General features: G+C 44.8%; 1 protein-coding gene across 1 annotated transcript in view; it reads left to right on the top strand.

The window, feature by feature from the left end:
• LOC102569725 (neural-cadherin) overlaps positions 1-23678 on the top strand; it is a 92324-nt gene that overhangs the window by 28778 nt on the left and 39868 nt on the right. Inside the window, exons 4-12 of the mRNA XM_006273952.4 lie at positions 735-939; positions 2873-2984; positions 11758-12007; positions 12706-12848; positions 15418-15590; positions 15964-16132; positions 16851-17021; positions 21565-21737; positions 21868-22035. Coding sequence (XP_006274014.3) covers positions 735-939; positions 2873-2984; positions 11758-12007; positions 12706-12848; positions 15418-15590; positions 15964-16132; positions 16851-17021; positions 21565-21737; positions 21868-22035 — 1564 coding nt within the window. The remainder of the gene's footprint in view (positions 1-734; positions 940-2872; positions 2985-11757; positions 12008-12705; positions 12849-15417; positions 15591-15963; positions 16133-16850; positions 17022-21564; positions 21738-21867; positions 22036-23678) is intronic.

Raw genomic sequence — 23678 nt, 5'->3', positions numbered from 1 at the left:
TTCTAAAGTGTGTGAGCAGCATGGGACAGTAAAACTTTGATTACCAGAAGGGTGGGATGTTGGAGTTATTTTGCAGGTTAAGAGAACGCAAAATAGGCTAAGAAATTAGTACGACCCATTATTCATTCTCTTCAGGAAGTTCTGAATGAGAAGATACGCCATTTTTCCTTTTCCCGAATCTTAGAGAGTCGGAGTTTCACATATGTGGTTGTCCTAGCATGCAGGCTGATATGAAAGACAGAGCCTCCAAAAAGGGCATGACAATGGTGTCCTATTGGAAATCCTAGCTTCTTCCCAAAAGATAAGGGGAAGGAAGCAGAGAGCTGGATTTCCTACTAAGCCACTGTCCCATTGGCAAAGTTCTCTCATGTCCCCCCGGCCCAACCTCTTTTCCTCTTCCCCAGCTTTCTTTCATATCTGTCACTGGCTAGCTGGTATCTGATTTGCAAAGAAGAATGGAAATAAATATATTTAATTCATAAGAATGATAAATGAGGCAGAAATAACAGCTCTCTGCAAGTATTAACTGGGGGTAAATGCATATGAGGGAGAGGGTCTTATGAAGCTGGGCAGTAGGGAGCAATGAGTTGAAATAAAGAAAAAGTAAACTGTTATCTTGAAGCTGCTAGCAGATAGTATTGCTAAACTGTATAATAAATTGCTCTTCCTCCAACTTCTGAGTCTCTCAGTGAAACAAAAAATAACTTGTTTAATGGTTGTTCTGTTCTTTACAGCATAGCTGTCATTGAAGCTATTTCTTTCCAGAGCCAGTCTCTTTCATACACACTGCTGATGAATCCTAGTGGTCTGTTCAGCCTGAACCAGGAGAGTGGAGAACTTGGCTTGATTCATACAGTGGACTATGAAAGCGAGCACCATCTCTATCATTTATTAGTGAAGGCAATGGAAGTTGAGAGTACGCTTAGCAGTGTAACTGAGGTATGATGCATCATTGCATGTCATGTTTGCCATTTCCTCAGTCTCTTATTACTGCACTTAGTGATGTGATATTCATGATCAATGTTGACACAAAGTTGTGTGTAGCCAAAGAGAGAATGCCATTAAGTTCGAAGGGCTACACTGGGGCTTGGACCTGAGTTCAGCTTCTGGCTCTGCAAGATAATTCCTGTGTTAGCTGTCTTTGCTGTGTTTTTAAAAAAACACAGGAAAATAAGGGTAATGATTCTTCTGTACATCACAAGAGTGCTGTGAGGAAAATTTTATTAGTGTGTGTGAGGTGGCCATTACATTGATGAAAGCAATAAGCCCCTAGATCGGTATGAAAGCTAAGATGCCTTTCTGTGGTACCTTTTGAACTGCCACTTGCAGAAATATTGCTGAGTAGATATAAATATGTATGTGACAAAACACACAGTATTTTTTTTAGGTTAATTATGACTCAAAATCCAAACATTTTTCTGTAGTTATGGTTTCAGAATAAAGCCCAATAATTAATGTACTTAGATGTATGCACTTTTTTTTTTTAAGCCAGAATATTACCTTGATTTTTTTTCTGTGAAACTAGGACCTTTTTTTAAATAGAGGTGCACCGATACATTGGTCCCATATTGGATTGGCACTGACATAAGGAAAATTGACTGTATCAGCAATCGGCTTTTTTTGGCTGATATGACTGATAATGTCACTGATAAATGCCCCGTGCATGCACAGCCGAAGTGCAGCATGCAGGCGGCCACAAGCACAGCCCAGCAGCATGGAGAGCAGCGGGTCTGGCTGGTAAGTCTGTTGTGAGGAAAGGGGCCGGGGGTGTGTGAAGGGGGGGACACAGATCAAGACTCCAACGGTGAGGGAAGAGGGAGTAGGGCTGGGGCAGAGGAAGGCACTGCACAACTGGAGCAGAGCAGGGGACGGAGCCATGAGTGACTTTTCCAAGGAGGTGTAGGGGACGTGGTTCCTGCTGCTGCATGCACCCCGGGAGGGCTCGGGAGGGGTGTGCCCCCAGATCTGCGCAGGGGACAAGGGCGGGCTGCTGCTGCAGGCTGAGGCCAGGGCAGTGCCAGGCTCTTCCTGGTGGGGGGTTGGGCCAGGGCTGTGCTCAGAGTAGGTGGCAATGGCACTGGGAAGGGGGCTATGGCAAATTTTGGGGTGGCTGCAGTCCCCCATCATAGCCCTCTCCTAGCACTGCAGCCCAGCCCAGCCCAGCCCCCTGCTAGGAAGAGCCCTGTGCCTCCTTTGCCCCAGTCTCCAGTGGCAGGAGTCGCTCCCCTTCATCCCCCCACCCCCGGATGAGCTGCTTGCAGCTCCGTCCCCTGCTCTGCTGTTTCTGTGCAGTGCCATCCCCAGTCCCTCCCTCACCGCAGGGGCCTCAATCTGCCCTCCTATGCCCTTTCCCTCTCCCTTCGCCCCTTCCCCCACAACAGACTTACCATCTGGGCACAGCTTTCCAAGCTGCCCAGCTGCATATTGGAATTGGATTGGTATCAGCCAATAAGGTTCATTAAAAATCAGCCATCGGTATCGGCCCAAAAATTTTCTATTGGTGCACCCCTAGTTTTAACGTATCCTGTTTTCATCCTGTGTAAGGAGAATGCCTCTCTCCAAAAGCTGACTGGGTTTGAGCAGCATCATGTCAGAAAAAAACCTTAGACACTGAGTCTTGTATATTCTAAATGCTTACCTGTGCTGCATTATCTCAAGGGTGTTAGCATGCCGTAGTTCTAAAATGGGAAGGAAAACATTTTATAGAATGGCATAGAGTGTGCCATCTTAATTAGTAGGAGCCAGTGTGTCAAAACGTTCATATTTTGGATAGCAAATAGCCAGTCCTGGGCCACTCTTGAGGCAGAGACTGTCATTTTCTGTTAGTTTTTTCTTTTGTGTCTGTTCATGATTATTTCTTTCTTTGTCACAGGTTATGGTTTACATTGCTGATTACAATGACTGTTTTCCAGCATTCCATGAATCCATTTATATCAGAGACAATGTACTTGAAACCATCCCTGTTGGCACATCCTTGCTGCAAGGTGATTATGTCTCCTCTACCTCTTTCTCCTTTGTCACAAGCTTAGGCTGCAGTCAGCTATTGGATGTGTTCAGGATTTTACCATGTGAAAACTCTCTTTCACCGCTTTTATAACAGATGGTTCCATTGTCAGAGGAGCAAAACTGTTGACCATGATACTTTTTTTAGAGCTGGAGAATGGTCTTCTGGGTTTCAGGAACCAAGACCCTTGGGTGATTTGAAAATGAGGACTGAGATCTTGAAATGGATATGATATTTTATGGAGAGTTGGTGTTGTGGATGGAGAACAGATAAATTCACTTATGGTAACTTGTAGTGACAAGGAAGTATTTTGGGTCATTTTCCACTAGTCATAGTTTTTGAGGGCTGACAGTTTTATTCCCAGTTATTTTAGTCCAGCCAGGGAGGTGATGGACATATACCCATATAACCAAAGTTTGATTGTTGTCCATCATCATCAAGGTGCAGTACCCTAAGTCAGGGGTCAGCACTGTTTTTGGGCAGAGTGACAAAAACATCTGCAGCCTCAACTTGTAAGATGTTGACATGTCAGGGGTGGACAGCAGGGGAGCCACAAGGATCCTGATCCTTGTTGCAGCAGTGAAGTCCCAGCTCCTTCCCCACCCAGAAGTCTGTGCAAATGCCTTTGCATGCCATGCTCTGGCACCCATGCCAGGGGTTACCAATCCCTGCCCTAAGTGGCTGTAGATGGTGGTATCGTGTCACCAACTTCTTCTGTGTGAGAGTTTAGCATCTGTGAGGAATCCAGAAGCACTGCTAAAATGCAGATTGGATTAACCAACTGAATATTTTTGCCTTCAGCCATAGGAGACCCTATCTATGAAATCCTGTGTACCAAAAATCATGGCTTATTTTTTTTGTGTTGGGCTTCAACCACATCCTCATCCATGAACTGTCTGGGGGTCTGGGTTGCTGACAATGGTGTCATGTTTTGGGAAAGATGAGCAGAGAGCTGTGAGTTTTCTGTGTTTCTTAGACACTGCATATTTCTTAAGACAGCATGGCAGTATCTGATGCTGTTATCTTGATTTTTATTAAGACACAAATCGTGGGAGTTGAGCTATATGTCTTGGGGAAGGAGGTCTCTTAAAGAGCAGATCACAGTATTACAGGTTGTGGTGTGGTAAACATTGGCCTGGAGGTGACCTTGAACACTCTTGTTGTTCCAGTCAGCTAGCAGTTTAATTTTAAAGTACAGGCAGTCCTCAGACTTACAACACAACTGGTTCCTGAAAACTGCATCGTAAGTCAAAAGGTCACAACTCAGAACCAACTTTCCCATAGGAACAATGTTACAAATGGGGGATTGGTTCCTTTACCTCACTCTACACAGCTGCATCCAGCTAGTAAGTCTTTTGTGGAGCGGGGGGAAGCAAGGGGCGTGTGGGGGCAGGGGCAGATCAACACCCTGCAGTGAGGGATGGATTGCGGCTGCGGCAAGTTGCCCAGCCAAGGCAGAGGGGGCGCAGGGAGGGCATGGAGGGGTGTGCCCCAGATCTGCGTGGGGCAGCTGGGGCTGGGGCTATGCCGGGCTGCACTCCAGGCAGAAGGCGCTGGGAGTGGGGACTCTGCCCTTCCACCTCTTGCCCAGCTGGGACGGAGGGGTGCAGAATGCAGGCACTGCACTGCCTCAGACAAGTGGCTTGCAGCAGTCGGGGCCACTCCAGCCTCCCAGCATCTCCTGGACGAGCTGCGGCTTTGTCCCGCCCTGGCTGGGCGAGCAGTGGCAGCAGCAGGCATGGCAGGGGTGTGGGCACCAGACCTGCGTGGGGTGGCCTGGGGCCAGGGCTGCACCAGGCTGCACTCCAGGCAGGCAGCAGGGGCTATGGGGAATTTTAGGGTGGCTGCAGCCCCCCCATAGCCTCTGCTCTGCCGGCAGCACCGAACAGATCCAGGTCACATGCCCCCACCACGTCCTGCAGCTGCCACCACTCGCCCAGCCAGGGCGGGGTGAAGCCACAGCTCATCCAGGAGGTGCGGGGAGGCTGCAGCATCTCCCACTGCTGCATACTGCTTGCCCGAGGCAGCACAGTACCCCCCTGCCCCGGCTGGGCGAGCGGCAGCAGGGCATAGCCCCCACTCCCAGTGCTGCCATGTCTGCCTGAAGCAAACTGTGCCTGCATCCCACAGAGCCCCTGCTCCCAGCACCTTCCACCCAGAGTGCAGCCCTGGCCCCACCTGCCCCACGTAGATCCAGGGCACCCCCCCTTATGCCTTCCTGAACTGGCAGCACACAGTGGTGAGAGCCACCCCATCCCCACCCCCGTGCACCCCCGCCCCAGCTGGGCAGCTTGCCCCAGCCCCAGCTGCAATCCCTCCCTTGCTGCAGGGTGTTGATCTGCATCCCCCCATGCCCCTTCCTTCCCTCTTCCACCCCTACCACAACAGAGTTACCAACTGGATGCTGCTGTGTTGAGCATCATAAAGACAAAACCCATGTCGGAACCTCAAAACAGGGTGTCAATTTACAAATGTCGTAAATGCTGTTTGTCGTAACTCAGAGTTGTAAATCGAGGACTGCCTGTAAATGTTTCCAATCTGAGGTGTGGAAGCAAAGGATGGCTAAGGCCTCAAGGGGGGAGAGAGAAATTCCTTAGTTAAGAGGAAGATGACCATTAAACTGCCTTGAAGGACACAAGACAGATAGTCCCAAGGTGGGAAAAGCTAGTTTGGGTAACCTTTTGTCTTGAATCTATAAAAGGTTAATTGTCCTGGATGTAAAAGTAGAGAGGCCACAGCAGAAATCTTCCTGTGAGGGTCTCTGTCCGATAGCTATCGAAATAAAGTTTCTACCTGACCTGATTCCAAATTCTACAGCGTGTTTTTTCCACGACAATTAAATGGTGCCGTGACTCGGATAATTCTTAGTTTACTTGTTTGGATCATCTTACACGAATTTAAAGACTCAGTAACTGAAGAAAACATGATAAACAACTTAATATTGCAGAATAGATCAAGAAGGTCATTATTTCATCACCAAAATGTTTTCCTCCAATTATCTTACCAATTTGCAAAGGACTTAAATGTTTCTCAATGTTGGGTATGCAGTCATGCCCCTATTCATTCTACCGGGGGAATACCCATGATATCAACACCTTTAAACGCCATACAAATGTCGGACCTTTACTATTCAGATTTTAAAGGAAATGAAACCTGGCAGGATATAAAATGTAACCGATTTGATTATATACGGTTAGCCTGTGCCACCCTGGGAAAATTTTGTTGGACCTGTAACGGATCTGAATTTTCAGTAGGAATCAGTAAATGTGAGAGAGAATTTAAGATAAATGGGGCGTGGTTCTCTAATGGTTCCTGGATAGCTAATTATACTCCCAAACAAAGTGGATTTTCAGGTTATTATACACAATGGATGATGAGACCACGCTGTAATGATAGCCATGGGTTTACTGCACTGGCTGGCCATTATTTCACATGTGGAGACAAGGCCTATAAACACCTTCCTTCTGGATGGGAAGGAACATGCTATGTCTCTGCAATATATCCCGCTATTGCTGTTAGATCTTACTTGCCAAAAGGAAAGATTCGCAACATGCGGGAAATTACAGAAACTCAGAGATTTTGGGGAATCATGTTTCCCAACTATGGCACAGGCTTGGCCATGTCTGAAATAAAGTTGCAGCATCCCTAGAGAAGATAGCTAATGCTATTGGTCTTCATGAAATAAATAATGAAATGAAGGAAATAAGACAGATGACTTTACAAAACAGACTTGCTTTAGATTACATGTTAGCCAGCAAAGGAGGAGTCTGTGCTTGAATTGGTAAAGAATGCTGTACTTACATCCCTGATAATTCCGAAAAAATACAAGATTTGGCTGAACATATTCAAAAGGAAGCAGCCAAATTACATGAGCCAGATGACTGGAATTTAATTTCATGGTTTAGGTCCCTTTTTGGTTCCTTAGGATCCACCATTATTCATGGATTATTGATATTCTTTATTATTATCGTCCTGATATGTGTAATTTTCATGCTCGTACGCTGTTGTCTAAGCTACATATCTAAGCAAACCCAACCAGGGAATAGATGAATGTTCCTGCAAATATCTGAACAAAATCAGCAGAAGGAAAATGAAAGAAAACACACCACAGAAACTAAAATGATGGTACTAAAAAGATGTGAGCAGATTGAAAGAAGATATAGAAAGATGCAAGATGAAATAGAGAGACTCATGGGAATAGAAATAGAATAAGATGAGACTTTTAAGTCTCAAAGGGGGGAAATGTGGAAGCAAAGGATGGCTAAGGCCTCAAGGGGGGAGAGAGAAATTCCTTAGATAAGAGGAAGATGACCATTAAACTGTCTTGAAGGACACAAGACAGATAGTCCCAAGGTGGGAAAAGCTAGTTTAGGGAACCCTTTGTCTTGAATCTATAAAAGGTTAATTGTCCTGGATGTAAAAGTAGAGAGGCCACAGCAGAAATCTTCCTGTAAGGGTCTCTCTCCAATAGCTATCAAAATAAAGTTTCTACCTGACCTGATTCCAAATTCTGCAGCGTGTTTTTTCCACAACAGAGGTGTTGAGTATTACAAATGAAACAGAATGGAGGGATAACTATGGTATTTTGATGGCTGCTCTTGCTATTGCAGGAAAGTACAAAGGACAGGAAGGCTTGTGATTATGTAGTGAAAAACTGACAGAGCAAAAGGAAAGGGAGGTTAAAAATTCCAGCACCATTTTATAACATACCTCCCAGCACAGCGACTCTTTGGGGATATCCAAAATGTGAGCTTTTCTGGCATATTTTCAAAGAAGAAATAGCCTACTGCTCTGATGTGTGGGAGACATCTGATACACTGCAAACAGGGAAACAGGAAAAGAATGTAATTATATTACTTTTACTGTTCTTGCTTTTACTCTGTCAAACAATGTGTTTTCACCTCAAACAGACCCTTCACTGTAGGTGAAAACACTAATTTAGAGATAAGTTGGAACAACTGCCATGTTCAGTTAGTAATGTTAATGGAACTTGACCATCACTTCTCTTTGTGCATGACAATTATTGTTCATTTTCACAATCAGTTACAAAAAGGGAAGACTTTCTTTAAATAGACATAAAATCTGTTTTGGCAGTGCATTTGTTCATAGCTTTTGTAGAGTAGCTTTAGCACTATGTAGTCTAAACAGGCTCATTCCTTCAACTTATTTTAAGGAAACTTTGACAAATCTATGGTTTATCAGTAAACATGTTGAACTGAATACATTTATGATATGCACACACTAGCACTTGAGCATAAACTTGAAGTGTGCAGGGAGCTAGAAATACAATAGAAAGGTAACCACTTGAAAGATCAAGACTGTTGAAAATGGTTCCAGGTACCAAAGTTAGACAGGGGGCCTTCCTGTGGCTGGTCACAACATTGGCCTGCCCACCTGTCTGGGGCAGTCTGCTCTCCTGCCATGCCTTCGTTGTTTCTAGGCAGGAGTTGCCCATTTTTTAATGCTCTGATGCCAAGGGCATTATACACAGCTCCAACTTCTACTCTACCGTGTTGCATACCTCACAGATGGCATCCAAAATCACTTCCAACTTCCCCAGCCCCTTAGCAGGGCTGCACTCAGCCTCAGGTGTCCTCAGATGTACCTTGGCCTCTCCACCCCTTCACTGGGCTGCTGGGCCTCTGGGCAACTTAACCCTCATTAGGCTCCTTGCTGCTCGCACTCTGCCCCCTCACTGGGGCCTCTGGGCCTTACACCCCTTGGGCCTCAGGTGTTTGTTAATGTGCTTGGACCCCTAACTTGGCCTATGGCCCACTCAGGCCTCAGGTGTCTGTCAATGTCTCTGGACCTTTAGTTCAGCTCTCACTCTTATTCAGGTCTCCCACTAGGCCTCTCTCTCAGGTGTTGCCCAACCCCCACGCTGTTACCCAAGCCTGGTGCTTTTCTCTGAAGGTGTGCTCCCCTAGCCTTTCCCCTCCATGGTGTCACCCACAAGGCAGTGGGGGCTGAGGCTTTCCCGTGCTCCGTACTCACCTTTCACTAGGGAGGCTCTGGTGTGGCATTTCCTGGAGACTGCCCCGCCACAGGCAGCTCCACCACACTATCCAACACCAGCAGGGTGCAGTTTCAGGTCTTACCCAGGACCTCTGTAGGCCTACCTGCCTTCTTTGTCCTCCCTCACTGGGCTTCCTGGATGTCCTACCTAAGCTGCTGACTCCTGGGGCACTCTGTTCCCACCTCCACCTTATCAGTACTCCCACTCTGGCCCTAACTCTCTCGAACCCCATTACAGGATTCCTCCCATCAGGTGACTGACCAGCCACCGTCATTCTAGCCTCTTGCTGACCAACTCTCTTACTTTCTCACTGATGGTCTCTCCCTTGAGAGACCTTTGCTCAATTGAGCCTGGCCCCACTCTCCAGCCAGTCAGGGTGTGAGGGCTCTCCACTGCCCTGGCCTGCCATTCACAGTGGGTATTTTTGCCCCTCAGCAAGTCTGGCCCTGGGCCCAGCTTGGGCCAGTTGAGAGCCCTGGGTCAATCCACAAGCAGCTGACCCTTTCACTTGATAGCCAGCCCACCCCGGCCCAGGGCCCCTCCATAAATCATTTGTCTCGCACCTAGCTTACTTAGAGCCCCAGAAATCTAGTATAAAGCAACCCTTTACTGAGCCCCTCCACAGATCTCCCCAGAATCAGTTCCACTCCCAGGGTTTTCCTAGGCCTTTCCTTAGTCACCCATACTTTCAGCGGTTCTATTCAGGGGGCTGATCTAGTCTGTCTGTAGCCCCACAGACTCTAAACCCCTTCTGCTTGGGCTGGCCTGTGTCTTGTCTAGGCCCATGTCTACCCAGCCTCTCTCAATAAGCCATCCTGACCTTTCTTTGAGGCCTCTGTATAAATGGCCCCTTACTATGGGCTGGCCCTTCCCCAGCCCCAGGCCTTTAGCCCCCTCCTAAGGGCTCTGTACCCCACTGACTCCCTAGGAACCTCCTCTTTCCCCATAGTTCCTACCCTAGCTCCCAGATGTTCTGGGAGCAGCAGTATTCAGGCCAGGTGATGGTTCATCCTTTGGCTTCCCAGTTGCAACTAGCAGCCCTGCTCCTTGGGTCTTGTCTTATACCATGACTACCCAGCCCTTCACCAATCAGGCAGCCTCCTGGGTGCCTTGTGACCACCTGATTAGGTCTGCAGCCTGCTCAAGCCCTTAAAGTAGCAGGCACCCAAAGGTGTGCGACGGCACAAAGCTATGTTTATGATTACATTAAATGTATATTGGCAGTGTCCTTGCACTTAAGGAAATTGTTTTCTTTTAGCACTAACACCATAGATCATAAATGTTGACTCACATGTACTTCTCAGTATTTGTATTTCAGTTTGCAAAATGAAGCTGGACCAGTCAGATTAATTGCTCTAAGCCAATTTGATTTTTAAGTTTTTCTGAGCTCATAAAATGTTTGAATTTGCAACCCTAGGGAAGTAGTCAGCAACCTACGGTCACTGGAACCTTTGGATCCGGCCCACAGATGGGGGCTTTGGCAGTGGGGGGATGCCTATTGCCGGCATGCTTCCAATGCTACTTAGGGGACAGGTAGTGGCAAAAGCAAGGTCCTGCCACCTATCTATCTCCAACCTGGGATTGAGTCATTGAGCCCACAGCCACAATGGAAATGGAAAAGATTGCTTCCCCCTGTCCTAGGGGATTGTTTAAATCTAAGCCACCGGTCTTCATTAATAGAAACAATTGATGATATCCATAATAACTTTTTTAAAGCTATTCCAAAAGAAAAATAAGAAAAACACACATGCTGAGGTCATGGTAGCATCCTTTTTTAAATTAAATAGAATGCTCTCGACTGAACATCTTACGAAAGAATGGAAGTGAAAATATATTGCTGCACATGGCACCTTGGCATTTCACAGGCTCTCAGCACTCATTTTTCAACTTTACTTTTCCCTTTTGTATTTTAGGTGAGTAGACCTCTTAATTACTGGTCATTGTTCCATCATAAGTTACTGCTGCATTAGTTTGACCAAGTCCCATGTGCATATTTGCACATACGTGTAATGACATTTCGGGTATTATTGCAGAATATTTACTTTTGAGATTAAAGTAGTCCGTTCTGTCAGTTTCTTTCATGAGCTGGTTTAGATTGATACCAACTCAATATGGTGTGATGTGAACCTTCTTTGTTTGGTGAGAGAAATCACATAATTGTTAAAAGATAAGTTGCATCTCCTGAAAGTGACTTGATGCAGTTATGTAGACTCCAGCTCCTTGTTAGATTGACTTGCCTGTCCCTGAACAGATGGGGCATTGAATAAATGCTTGGTGGGGAAGAATGTTTAATTACTCCTTGTTCCTTGAAAAGGCAAGTAATTAAAGCCCTTTAGTGGTAACCTTGCTTGGAGCTAATTAAATTGACAGGCACCTCCAGAGTGCAGGGTGTACATTGTTTATGGCTGATATTGTTCAAATCACTTGTGTATTGATTGTGTGTTAAATATCAGTATTGACCAATTTTGCTGAACTACGCTCTTTGCACTTCTGAAACACTGCTCCCAGGCAAATTCAAATTCCTGTAAATCAAGATGTTTTCTAGCTTTATTTGTTTGCCTTCCAGTCTTTTGTTGCATTATCAAACTCTGCTAACAAAGTGTTCTTTTCATTCGGACAGCTTTTGAGGGTGCTTGTTCACAAGTTCTTATGCAAAGTTTTTGGTGCACACATTAGTGTAATAACCCAGCTTCTGTGAATGTGTCCTCACTGTTTTATCTGAAATCCTCTCTTGCAGTTCTTGCAACAGACTGTGATTCTGGCTCCAACTCTGAGATTTCTTACTTTATTCAAAGTGCTGACTTTTCCATCACGCCTCAGGGAGTCATCAGTTCTAAGCAGCGGCTGGACTTTGAACGAGCAAGCCATATGTATGAGTTTGTGGTAATAGCTGTAGACAAAGGGCACCCTCCTCGGACTGGAACTGCATCCGTGCGCATTCGAATGACCAATGTAAATGATGAGGCACCCGTATTCTCTCAGTCTGTGTAAGCACAGTTCAAGTTTTAGATTATTTTGTATATTGCAGTCATTGTTTAAAAGAAACTGCAAATTGATAAACACCTACTCACATTCCAAGTGCCCTCAAGTTACTGAGGAGTTAGTGGCATGCGTTTGTGAATGAGAGCTTAAGGAACTGGGCAGAAACAATTTGCTTGCTTGTTTTAAAAAGAGGACACTGACTACTCAGAATATAGACTGTTAGATGCTTCTATTTCCGTATTTAACAAAATTAATGAAAGAGCCAAGTTCCTGGGGAATCTCTTTGTACTTTCTAGCTAGTTTCAGTTATGCGATAACTGGCTCTGTAACACAGATTGAGGTATGGGTTATCGAATACTTTCTCAAAACAAATTTTAATAGAAAAATTGCATAGCAAATTAACTAGATAGAGCTTGTTCTTATATATGAGGTATTGGATAGTAGATTTTGTTTTTTAACCTCCCCACCCCCAAAAATCCTTGGAAAATGTATGTCAGATTACAATCATAGTGTAAACTGTAAGTCAAAACTAGATTTCAGTTTACAGCCTTTGAATAATCTAGTTGTGACTTACAATTTGTACTATGACTCCCAAAAATGTAGATAATATCAATCACATTCTTTAAATGAGTTGCAGTGTGTTAACAGAATGCTAGTTGACTTGATAGTACATGTACTTCAGTTGCTTCCCTGCTTCCATCAGCTACAAAACATTCCTCTCAGAAGATGCTGGTCCTAGTACATTAGTGGCTACTGTACGTGCCAAGGATCCTGATGGAGATGGGGTATTTTACCTGATTACTGGTGGCAATGAAGAAGGTAACTTTGAACTGGATAGCAAGAAAGGTAGGAAAAGAGGCTTTCAAAGATTTACCTTATCTGAAACTACTGTGACATTGCTTTGTCCATATCAGAAACAACTCTTGTTGTACGGGCAGTCCTCGGACTTGCAACACAATTGGTTCCTGAAAACCACGTCTTAAGTCAAAACGTTGCAACTTGGAACCAATTTTCGTATAAGAAACAATGTTATAAATGTGGGATTGGTTCCTGAACAAAGGCCCGATACCCTATTTTCACCAAAAATACCCCAGAATTTTGTACTTTATCAATTATAGGTGAGTACTATATCTATATTAACGTATTTATATTGTAAATGGCAATCATATTGATTTGGAAGGACTTCTTTGAGGTGACTTTGCTGGACTTTTTGAAAGGCTCTTCGTTGGACTTTTTGAAGGGTTCTTGGCTGGAGTCTTCTCAGGAGTCTTGGCTGTAGATTTTTCTGGAGTCTTGCCTGCTTTCTTAAAGAAAGTGTCCAAGGCAGTTTGGACAGATGTTCTCCAGGGAGATGAGTGACACAGCAAACTTGTTTGCTGACCTGGCATTGCATCAGATCAAGTGTTGTAAAGTCGAAACTGATGTCATAAAGTTGAAACAGGGTGTCAATTTATAAATGTTTTAAGTGCGAAACGTTGTAACTCAAAACGTTGCAAGTCAAGGACTGCCTGTATTTCAATGCATAATTATGAGAGGCAAAATAGCAACTTTTTTATATAGTCTGTAAACTGTACTGGTTTCCTTAATTCAGAACTATTTCCCTCATGTACTAGAGCAGGCTTGTCCAACATACGGCCCGCCAAGGCATTTTCTGTGGCCCGTGGTGCTGCAATGGGAAACGAAAGTAAACACTGTTTACTTTCATTCCCACCCCTTGTCCCTCCCCCAGCCCCTCAACAGCTTCCTAATGGCTGCTGAAGGGCTTGGGAAGGGACAAGGTTCCCACACGCACCGCAGCAGCTTGACGTTGCCGACGCAGTGTGTGGGAAGAGGAGTAGCCATGTGCCGCTCGGGGCAGGGTGAACCCAGCCAGAGCAGCAGAGGCTCAGCTGTGCTTTCCCCCTACCTGCGCTGGTCAGCCCCGAGTGGCACACAGCTCCTCCACCACCTTTGTTGGCTGGTGCTGACCCAGGCAGATCTGTCCCATCGAGAGCAGCACGCAGCTGAAGCCAGATTCCCATGTGCTGCTGGGGATGGGAGGAGCCTGGCCAGGTCAGCACCAGCCAGCAGAAGCGGTGGCGGAGCCATGTGCCGCTCAGAACTGACCAGCGCAGGCAGGGGAAAATGCAGTTCAGCCCTTGCCGCTCAGGCCGGGCTCGTCCTGTCCTGTCCTGAGCAGCATACGGCTCCACCACCACTTCTGCCAGCTGGGCTCTTCCCATCCTCAGCAGCTCGTGGGAACCCGGCTTCAGCCACATGCTGCTCCAGATGGGCGGGCCCAGCCGGGTCAGCACCAGCCAGGAAAAGTGGCATGCTCCCACATGCTACTGGGATGGGAGGAGCCCGGCCGGGTCTGCACCGGCCAGCAGAAGCAGTGGCGGAGCCGTATGCTGCTCGGGATGGGACGAGTCCGGCTGGAGTGGCAGGAGCTGAGCTGCATTTTCCCCCTGTCTGTGCCCATCAGTCCCGAGCATACATGGCTCCGCCGCTGCTTCTGCTGGCCAGTGCTGACCCAGCTGGGCTCCTCCCATCCCCAGTAGCACGTGGGAAGCCAGCTTCAGCTGCGTGCTGCTCCGGATGGGACACACCTGCTCAGGTCGGCACCAGCCAACAGAGGTGGTGGCAGAGCCATGTGCCGCTTGGGACTGACCACTGCAGGTAGGGGGAAAGTGCAGGTGAGCCCCTGCTGCTCCGGCTGGGCTCATCCTGAGGTTCACTTCATGTTTGTAAAATGCTTGGACAGCCCCACATAGATGCAGTGCATAGAAATGCAAAATGTATTTTGACTTATTTGGTTGGCATCTTGGGCTGAGATTTTCAAAGCTGAGTCAAAAGGCCAACTTCCATTAAAATTAATGAGATTTAGAGGGCTCCAAATCCTTTATGACAACTTTGTAACATGCCTATCTACCCCTTTTTGAAAATCTCAGCCATAGTTTGGAAGCTCAGCCAAAAAACATAAGAGCTTCTGAACATAATAGCATAAAAAGTGCCATGCTTGGTCTGCCCCATGGTCCATCTCAGTATCCTGTCCTGAACAGTGGCAGAGGTGGATGCTATAGAGGGAGAGTTTTGAACTAGTTAGACCCATTTTATTGTCACTTCCTGCAACTTCATTGATGTCGAAGGTCACGTGACATCACTTCCTGATGTGATACCACTTCCTGTGAGGTCGTTGAATATGGCTCACCGGCCCACAGGGTGATGAAAAGTTTGTGATCCAGCCCCACATTCAAAAAGGTTGGACACCCCTGTACTAGAGACTGCCAAATGCATAGAAATACTTGAGTCACAGGCCAAAGACCAATCCTGCGCTTTCAGTCAAAATCCAAATCCACCCCAACACCGAGCAGCACAAAAATGACACTTCTTATGACATAACCAGTAAAATTGAACTTTCTTCTCCAATATGTAGGCGTCATTAAACTTCAGAGAAATCCTCTGCCCAAACTAAAAGGACCACAATACATATTAAACATCACAGCAATAGACGACAACGCCTCTGGGGGCCCTACTCCACTCAGAAGCTTTGCAGAGGTTATTGTAGGAATTAATGATGTTAATAACAACAGGCCTGTTTTCAGAGAGGTAAGCTGCCATCCTGGAAACCTCTTCCCCATTTATTATCACCTATGCAGATGGTAATATCTTAAATTGGCAATGTAACAATCTTGCCCTTGATTCCTTGTAGTAGCTAGTTTTAAAGGGCTATATTTAAGTTATACTAGATCTTCTGTAATAAAATATACCTCCAGTTTTCTGGTGTTTTCATACTTTAAATAGCAATAGACTTTTTATAAAAGAGTTGACTTCTCTAACATGCAGAGTAATTCAATTCTATATTCTTCAAAACTGTGCTGAAAAAATAGTGACAATAGGTGATTTCTAAAGCCTTGTCTGTTTTTGGTTTAAATTTTGTATTTGTATAATATGTAAATACAAATATATAAAATATTTTTAGTGTACCTACTACAGTGATAGCACCTGGGTACTAGAAAACCAGCCTCCAGGCACCTTTGTCCTGAAGGTAACAGCCTATGATGCAGATCTTGGACTTAATGGAGAAGTGAAATATGGGCTCATGCACAGAGATGGAGCTTCACCAGGCTTCAACATTGATCCAGATACAGGTGATCCATTCTCAACTTGTTGCATTAAAGCAGAATACAAATGCTTTTGTTTGAGCGTGGGTGCATGCTTTTCTGGTATATTAACAGGGTATTGCTATAACAGTGCATAAAACCATAGACTGTGTTTCCAGACATAGAGACAATATCAGGGACAGTTTGAAGTGGATTCCGAAGAAATTAAAGCCATAGATTTTGTCGGTGTATAACAGAATCATAATAATGTCACCTGCGTACCAATGTTCAAAAAAAAATCTCATGGTAGGAAGTTTATGGCAAATACAACAAATCTTTATGGCAGATCTTTAAGTCACATAATCACCATCTGAAAGAAACAGTATTTCACTCAAACAACTATGTGGCCAAGCATACACTGACCTAATTGACAGACAAGCTAGGGTTAAGGTTAGGGGAAGGAAAGAGTCATCCTCAATTCCTGAGATGATGGAGATTTTCAGAGTAGTTTTAACTTCATGTTGGGACAAAATTAAAAATAGAAATGGACAATGGGTTGTGTCTGGCAGAGGAGAAGAGTAGATGCACTTTTCAGTTAGGGTCAGCATTCACCTTTGAATGTTAGAAAACTTATTTCTAAACGGCTTAATGTCTCTCCCATATGCAGACTGGGAGCTCAGAATCTCATATTCTATATACACACAAATATTGTGGGTTTTTTCATAGCCATGTACGCTTGACTTACAGAAAGTATTTCTGTTTCTAGGAATTATCACAACCACTCAGAGTTTTGACCGAGAGAAGCAGAGAGAGTATGCACTCTCTGTTACAGCTACAGATCAAGCCCAGGAACCATTGACTGGTGTGTGTCAGATCACCATCTTCATTGCTGATGTAAATGACAATGACCCCAAATTTGAGAACAGTCGCTATCAATGTGAGTGATTTTAAACAAAAACCCTTTATTCTGACACTGGAATATTAATTCTTCACAGATTAAATTATTTTTTTTTAAAGTGCTATTGATGAAAAATATTTTTTCATGCTGAAAGTTGCATCCATGTTAAAAGGGTTCTTTTTTTTTTGGTGAGCATTTTATATATGTGGCTCATTAAGAAGAGTATATAAAAATCCTGATCCTGGGATAAAACCTTCAGTGTCCTCTTCTCAAACATAATATTAGTAATCCTTACTTTTTCCAAGGGATAGTTATATTCTGTTGTCTGCTGCTGTTCTGAAGCAGACACATTTTTATTGAGGCCAACATTGAAATATAGGGGACAGCCAGACAAGATAACAGAATACGTGCATATCTTTTCTTTCCTAAAATCTCATATCTGGGGGAGTCATTTTACTACAAAGATACTTTTCTGCAATACTACTGCCTTGCCAGTTATTCCCCATTTTGTACCCATATTCATTTTTTCCCTCTTCTTAAGTGTAGTCTTCTGCATGTGTCTATTGAATTTCATTTATTTATTTTAGGCTATTTCTCTATTTTATCAAAATAATTTTGAATTCTAAACCTTTTCTCCAGTGTAGTTGCAACCCCTCCCAGTTTGGTTTCATTTGCAGATTTTTATAAGTGTACCTTCTATTTCTTTATGCAAGTAGTTAATAAAAATATTGCTTGAAAGTGCAGGTCCTTCTTTGTTTTCTACACATATCCTTCAATTTGACACTTAATCTCTGATAACTACTTTTTAGGTATGGTTTTTCAACCAGTTTTACACCCATCTTGTAATGATATGCAAATATGTGGGACTGTAAAAATTCCTTACTACAGTCATGTTCTATCATTTCTATTAGGTCAGTTATCCTGTCAAGCATAAAATTGGATTTGTCAAGAATAGGATATGCCAAACTTAATCCATGTTGGTTGTTTTTCACTTTTTCCCCTAAGTGCTTATAACTTGTTTAATAATTTCCTTTGGTATCCTTCTGAGTCTAAAATTATAACAACCCAGGTTCTCTTCCTGATGCATGTTTGCATCTCCAGTCCTCTGGTACATCATCTGTCTTCCGTGAGCGCTGGAAGATTAATTGCTAATGGCCTAGAGATTGAATGACCAGTTATTTGAGTACCCTTAAGAAATTGGTAAAACTAAAAACTGAAGAGTCTAATCTGACTGGAAGCCTCCAATGACAGAAAAAGCATTTGAGGGAAGGCTAGAGAATTTATGAACAGGTTTTAGGTGCTTGTGACAAGATGAGTTTGTTAAACCCATTCTAAAAACTTTAGTGTAGACAGGGAAAATCGTGGGCTAACACATGTTAGCTAGCTAGTGTTAGTGGTGAACCACAGATACTTTTTATTACAGGTGTTAAGAAGTTTATGACAAGTTGTATAAACATCACTTAAATTGTTGTAACCCAGGCGGTACTCCAAGCGGTACCCCCTCTCCAATTGAAGGGAATAAAGCAGGTGCACAAGCGCTGTTGGAGGTGTAGGGACTCTCCTCCCTGTATAGAGCAGAGCCAGGCCACCAATGGGGACTTCACTTTATACCTTTTAATGAGCGAACAGTACTGGGAACGTAACCAGTATAAACCAGGGGGTACAGGGGACACTACAATGCCCTGAAGGGGCAGGATTCAACAAAGGTTAGACACTTACAATCATAGACATATTCATCCAGTTGACAAAAGACAGGGTTAACAAAATATAAAACACAAACAGCAGAACAAACAATACTGGTTGGTGAAATATAACAGGCACAAAATACAAAATGTCAAATAACAAGGAATATAGGGCCTAGGTACCTGGGGGAGGAGAAAACACACTTTCCACTGCAACAAGAACTTCTCCCTGTTACTTCACTCACCCCAAGTCACCCCACCTGGGACTTGAACTCCAAATCTCCCATGTGGTAAGCAGAAACTCTACCATACAGCCACCAGTGTTAGTACTGCACCAAGCTGCTAGAGGTCTTGGCTTTCCAGGAGCCCCAGCCTCACGTCAAGCTGCCTGGCCTCTGATTGGAGGAGCTTGAAGCAGAGCTGGGAACCTCTCAGGTTACTGCTTAGATCCTTACTGGAGCTGGGGAGCCTCTCCTGCTGGCTGCAGCCTCTCATAGGGAGAGCCCAGTGGGAAGCCTCTCCTGCCGGCTGCACACCGTGCTGCTGAGGATCCCAGTGCTGCCTGCAGGTCCCACTCCTTCAGGTGCTTCTGGGGCAACTGCTCCCACCCCACTGGTTCAGCTCTTGCCAGTTCTTTGAAGCTCCTTCCTTGTGGTCCCTTGCTGGTCTCCCCTGAGTCAGCTACGCTGCCCCTTTTATCCCCCTCCAGGTGACCCAAGGGGCCAATCAGGGGACATGGAGGGCGAGTCTCTGGGGCCTGGTTGGTAAGGAAAGGGAATCCCAACTCCTCCAATCATCTTTTACCCCTTCAAAACCCCTGGGCTAGGTCACTGCCAGCTAGTCTGTCACATTGTATTAGCCAAAGCCATGCTTAAAAAACCATACATCTTTCCTAAAGTTCCTGCCTCAAACTTCAGCATAATTCAGGCTTGTGCAAGACAAACTTTCCCAATGCCCTCTTATCTCTGATTGAAATACTGAGCCTCTTCAACAAAGATGGCCAATTGTGGTATCTGCTATGGTCATTCTGATGCGAGAGAAGGGAGTGAGGGATTCAGACTTGTTTCATGTGGTTTGAACTAGTTCTGAACACAGTTGAAACACAGCAGTCACATCTGATAAATGCTAGTTCTAGTAAAACTCAAGGGCATATTATCCCAAAAAGGAACATGAGAATTGCTTTACCAGGTCAGACTTAATAAGCTATCTACTCCAGTCAGTCCAAAAGGTGATCTACTTTATTTGTCCAGCCTAGATGCGTAAAGAAATTTGGCAGAAACTCCAGAATGAACATTTAGGGCACTGACAGACATGGGGGTGGGGTTAGGGTTAGGGATTGGAGGTGGGAGGGGTTGTGATTGCTTTACCAGAAGAGGCAGCATGTTAGTTCAACCCAGTTCCACAGTATCTGTATAGATCAGGTGCATCACTGGGCCTTTTTGGCGCTTTTATCTAAAACTGATTCATCAGCTATTAGATAGAAGTACCAAAAAAGCCCCACTAAAGCATCTGATCTCTACAGATGTTGGACGAGCTGGGTTCAGCCAATGCGGTGCCTCTTCTGAACACGCTGTGGGCTTGGTGTGGAGGGCATGTGGAATTTAAAGCGGCATTTTTTTGTTTTGTTTTGGTTTGTTTTTGTCTGTAAGCAGCCCTGGGGAAAAACCTACTCATATAAATAGTGAACTTAGGCTGGAAACAGATGTTACCTTTGGAAACCATTTTTATGGTGGCAAAAACCAAAAACAAATAGATGTCAATTTTCTTTGTTACACCACTTCGGGAGCCACAAAAGGTGGTAATAATTTTTGTCTTTTTTTCATAGTTGCCATTTATTTGCTCCCTGGGAATTCCTGCCTAACACTAGGCCTCTCAAGCCCTGGGAGTGCCTACCTGTCTTTCCTTGCTTACAGAGATGCACCCCTAGGAATCTCCAGGATGTGTCTCTGTAAGCAGGGAAATCTGGAGATCTGTGCTTAAAGGTGCACCCCAGAGGGCATGTCTCTGTAAATAGGGAACAGTGCTTGGCCTGTATGATCAATGGGCAATGTGTGTTTTGCTCAATGAAGTGAGTCATCTGTGCTTGGATGTGTCCTTGCACAGCTGATCCTCTTCATTTGGCAATGTCATTTATATCCTTAGTGCTCATGAAGGTAAGATGACTGTCTCCAGTGTAGTTCCTGAGGACAGGCAGACCATAAGCGGCTACAATGCAAGCTTTCCTATCATTCCTTCCTAATGTAATTTACAGTTTTCCTGGGTAGGGCTGGTCAGCAGTAGTGATATAGTAGGCTGATGGCTCTTGTGATGTAGATGGCATGTTTCACTAGAAGTGGACTCATAGGGCACTAAACTCACTGGATTGCAGCCACCCTGAGTGACACCTGTCTGAGCTGGATTTTAGCAGATGTTCAAAAATGGGAAAAATCTTCATTAGGAATCCGTTGAGCTGTCACTTCTCCCAACCTCTTTTAATTGTTTAAATAAGAATAGGACTGTTGCTCTAACTTCTTATTGTAGCTTTAACTTCAGAGTTGAAAGGCTTGTGAGGAAGGAATTCAAGCATTTAAGAAATTGTAAATGTCAAATTGTAGTTTTACCTCTCTCTACACAAGATTCTGGTCCCAAATCTCGTGAGAATTGCCTGTTGCTTCTCTTCCCAAAATTCTTTGACTATAGCAACTAGTGGAACAATTGTATAGTAAATAATCTCTCCCTGCAGTGCTTAAGCCAAAAAGATAGCTAAGTAAGTTAAGGAAAAAATTGCCTGTTTACAAAAACGGTCATTTTGAATGTGCTCCTTCACTTGTAGAATTGCTTTGTTGCAGATGTGCTAATTTACTATGTTGTGGGTTATGGAAACAAGTCCTGCTCAAAATATATTTCTCATTCCTTCCTAGATTTCCTCCGGGAGGACACACCAGCGGGCACAAGTTTCTTGCGTGCTGCAGCGCATGATGATGATCAAGGTGTGAATGCTGCTATCACATACTCAGTGTTACACCAACAGCCTGAATACTTCCAGATTAACCCCAGCACAGGCTGTGTATATGTGAACCACTTAATCTCCCAGGTAATGTTTATGTCTTCATCTGGAACCCAGAGCGACATTTTACATCTGGGTCAAGTCACAGAGAGCCTGTTGTTTTATGCAAATTGGTGTTTAGATTTCCTTGAGCTCCAATTACAGATTTTTATTGTAGACCTCTCGAATCGTCCGGTACATTGTAGCAACAGATGGAGGCAACAGAAGCAGCACGGTGGAGTTGACTGTAACTATCACTAATTTACTCAGCCAGCCACCCCATTGGGAGCAAAGCAGATACTGGGTAACAATCCCAGAGAGCACCACTCGGGACACCAAGATAGTGGTATGCTATGAAAAAACCTCTCGTGACTACCTTTCCTCTCCCTTTCTCTACAAAAGAGAGATACACACTCACGGCCTTGTTACACATTAATTTCAGGTGGCTTCTAGAGCTCTTAACCCTTGAATTTTCTATACGTTAACACCTGAAACTATTTTAAGCAAACTTTAGGCAGCTTAAACCTGCCTTGGTGTGGTGTAACTTTGTCTCTGATCTATGTTACCCAGTTTGTGTTCCATTAATGTGTGGCCAGTCTGCAGGGATGAACTGCCCAAGTTGCAGTCCTCCAGCATGCCAAGATACAGCGCCCCCTCCCCCATCCTCCTGTTCTGTCTGGACAAACTTTCCATCCCCTGTACTCTAGTGCCCAGAGGGGCAGTTCTGGCACGAAGCCAACTCCCCTTCCCACCCCCAGGGGTACAACCCCATGCAAACAGCCTGCACACAACATGCCTCTAGTCAGGTCACAGGGTACAGACAGGTCCAGCAGTGGGGTCTAAGGAGGGTGGGGAGAGAACAAGGCAGGGAGCTGGACTGGGTCCCCATGAGCTGGGGCTTCCTTCCCAGAGCAGGGGCAATAGCTCCCCTAAAAGCACCTTCCCTCACCACTCCCACCTCCCAGCCACCCCGGGAAACATGACCAACACCCCCTACACCCCAATCCCAAACTCCATTTCATTAAAACACGAGACCTTTAGTTTACTTACTCTGTTTCCTTTTACATTTTACTTTTTATTTTCCTTCAGTGGTTGACTTCCTTCAGTTCATCACCCTTCCCCCACCCCCATTTCCTTTCCATCTCTCATTTCATTACCCACCCCCATCCCATTAACCATCCGCTACCTCCCAGCTTCATGTTCCCATCCCCTTCCCCCTCCCCCAACCCATCTCTTTCACACCCCCTCCTGGAGTGGGGATAGAAGCCTGTCCTGGCTCACCAGCACTGTTATGGCATCTCGCACCTGTAGCTTGTAGTCAAGCAGGCCCCTGCTTGCCAACCCTGTACTGGCAAGTCACAGCTGTGCAGGTGGGAGACAGTCCAAGAAGGCTTTTAGCTATAAGGTGCGACTGCTCCAAACTCGAGCTGGCACTAGCACCTGTCAGCAGTTGAGCAGTTCAAAGCGTAATGCGCAACAAGGCCCTTATCTTATGGTTTAGTCTTATCTCCAGTGTGTGGTTCTGTTAGATCTCACAAGCTGTTCACTTCTCTTTTTTTCTGGATGGAGAAATCTCCCAAGAAAATTGAAGAAGTTGTAGAAGAAATTGCTCATTTATTCTTCTCTCTCTTTAAATCAGTACCCCAGCATCTAGGTTGTTCTTGGGGGAAGCATGTATTGAGTAAGATGTGAAATCAAGGCTTGGACTGCATTAAAAATCTTAGAACATTTTCACTAAGAGTTAACATCTTAACTCAGTCTTGAGCAAATTTCATCTTGAGTGCATCCATTCTATCTACTTCAAAATTTCCAATTGTTTTAAAACTTGTCTTTAACTCCTGTAATAGTATCTTTGCTACACTTCAGCAATGGATGAATCATTTTATTTTTAAGTGTGTGACCTTTTGAAAGGAAAGGCACTATATAACTTATATGCATCACCTCTTTAGCAAACAAGTTTCCTTTTTGATGCACACACAAAGTTTGCTT

This window comes from Alligator mississippiensis, chromosome 3 (genome assembly GCF_030867095.1).
Source record: "Alligator mississippiensis isolate rAllMis1 chromosome 3, rAllMis1, whole genome shotgun sequence".
Classification (NCBI taxonomy): domain Eukaryota; kingdom Metazoa; phylum Chordata; order Crocodylia; family Alligatoridae; genus Alligator; species Alligator mississippiensis.
Note: the sequence above shows the minus strand (reverse complement) of the source record. Positions and strands in the feature narration are given on the sequence as shown.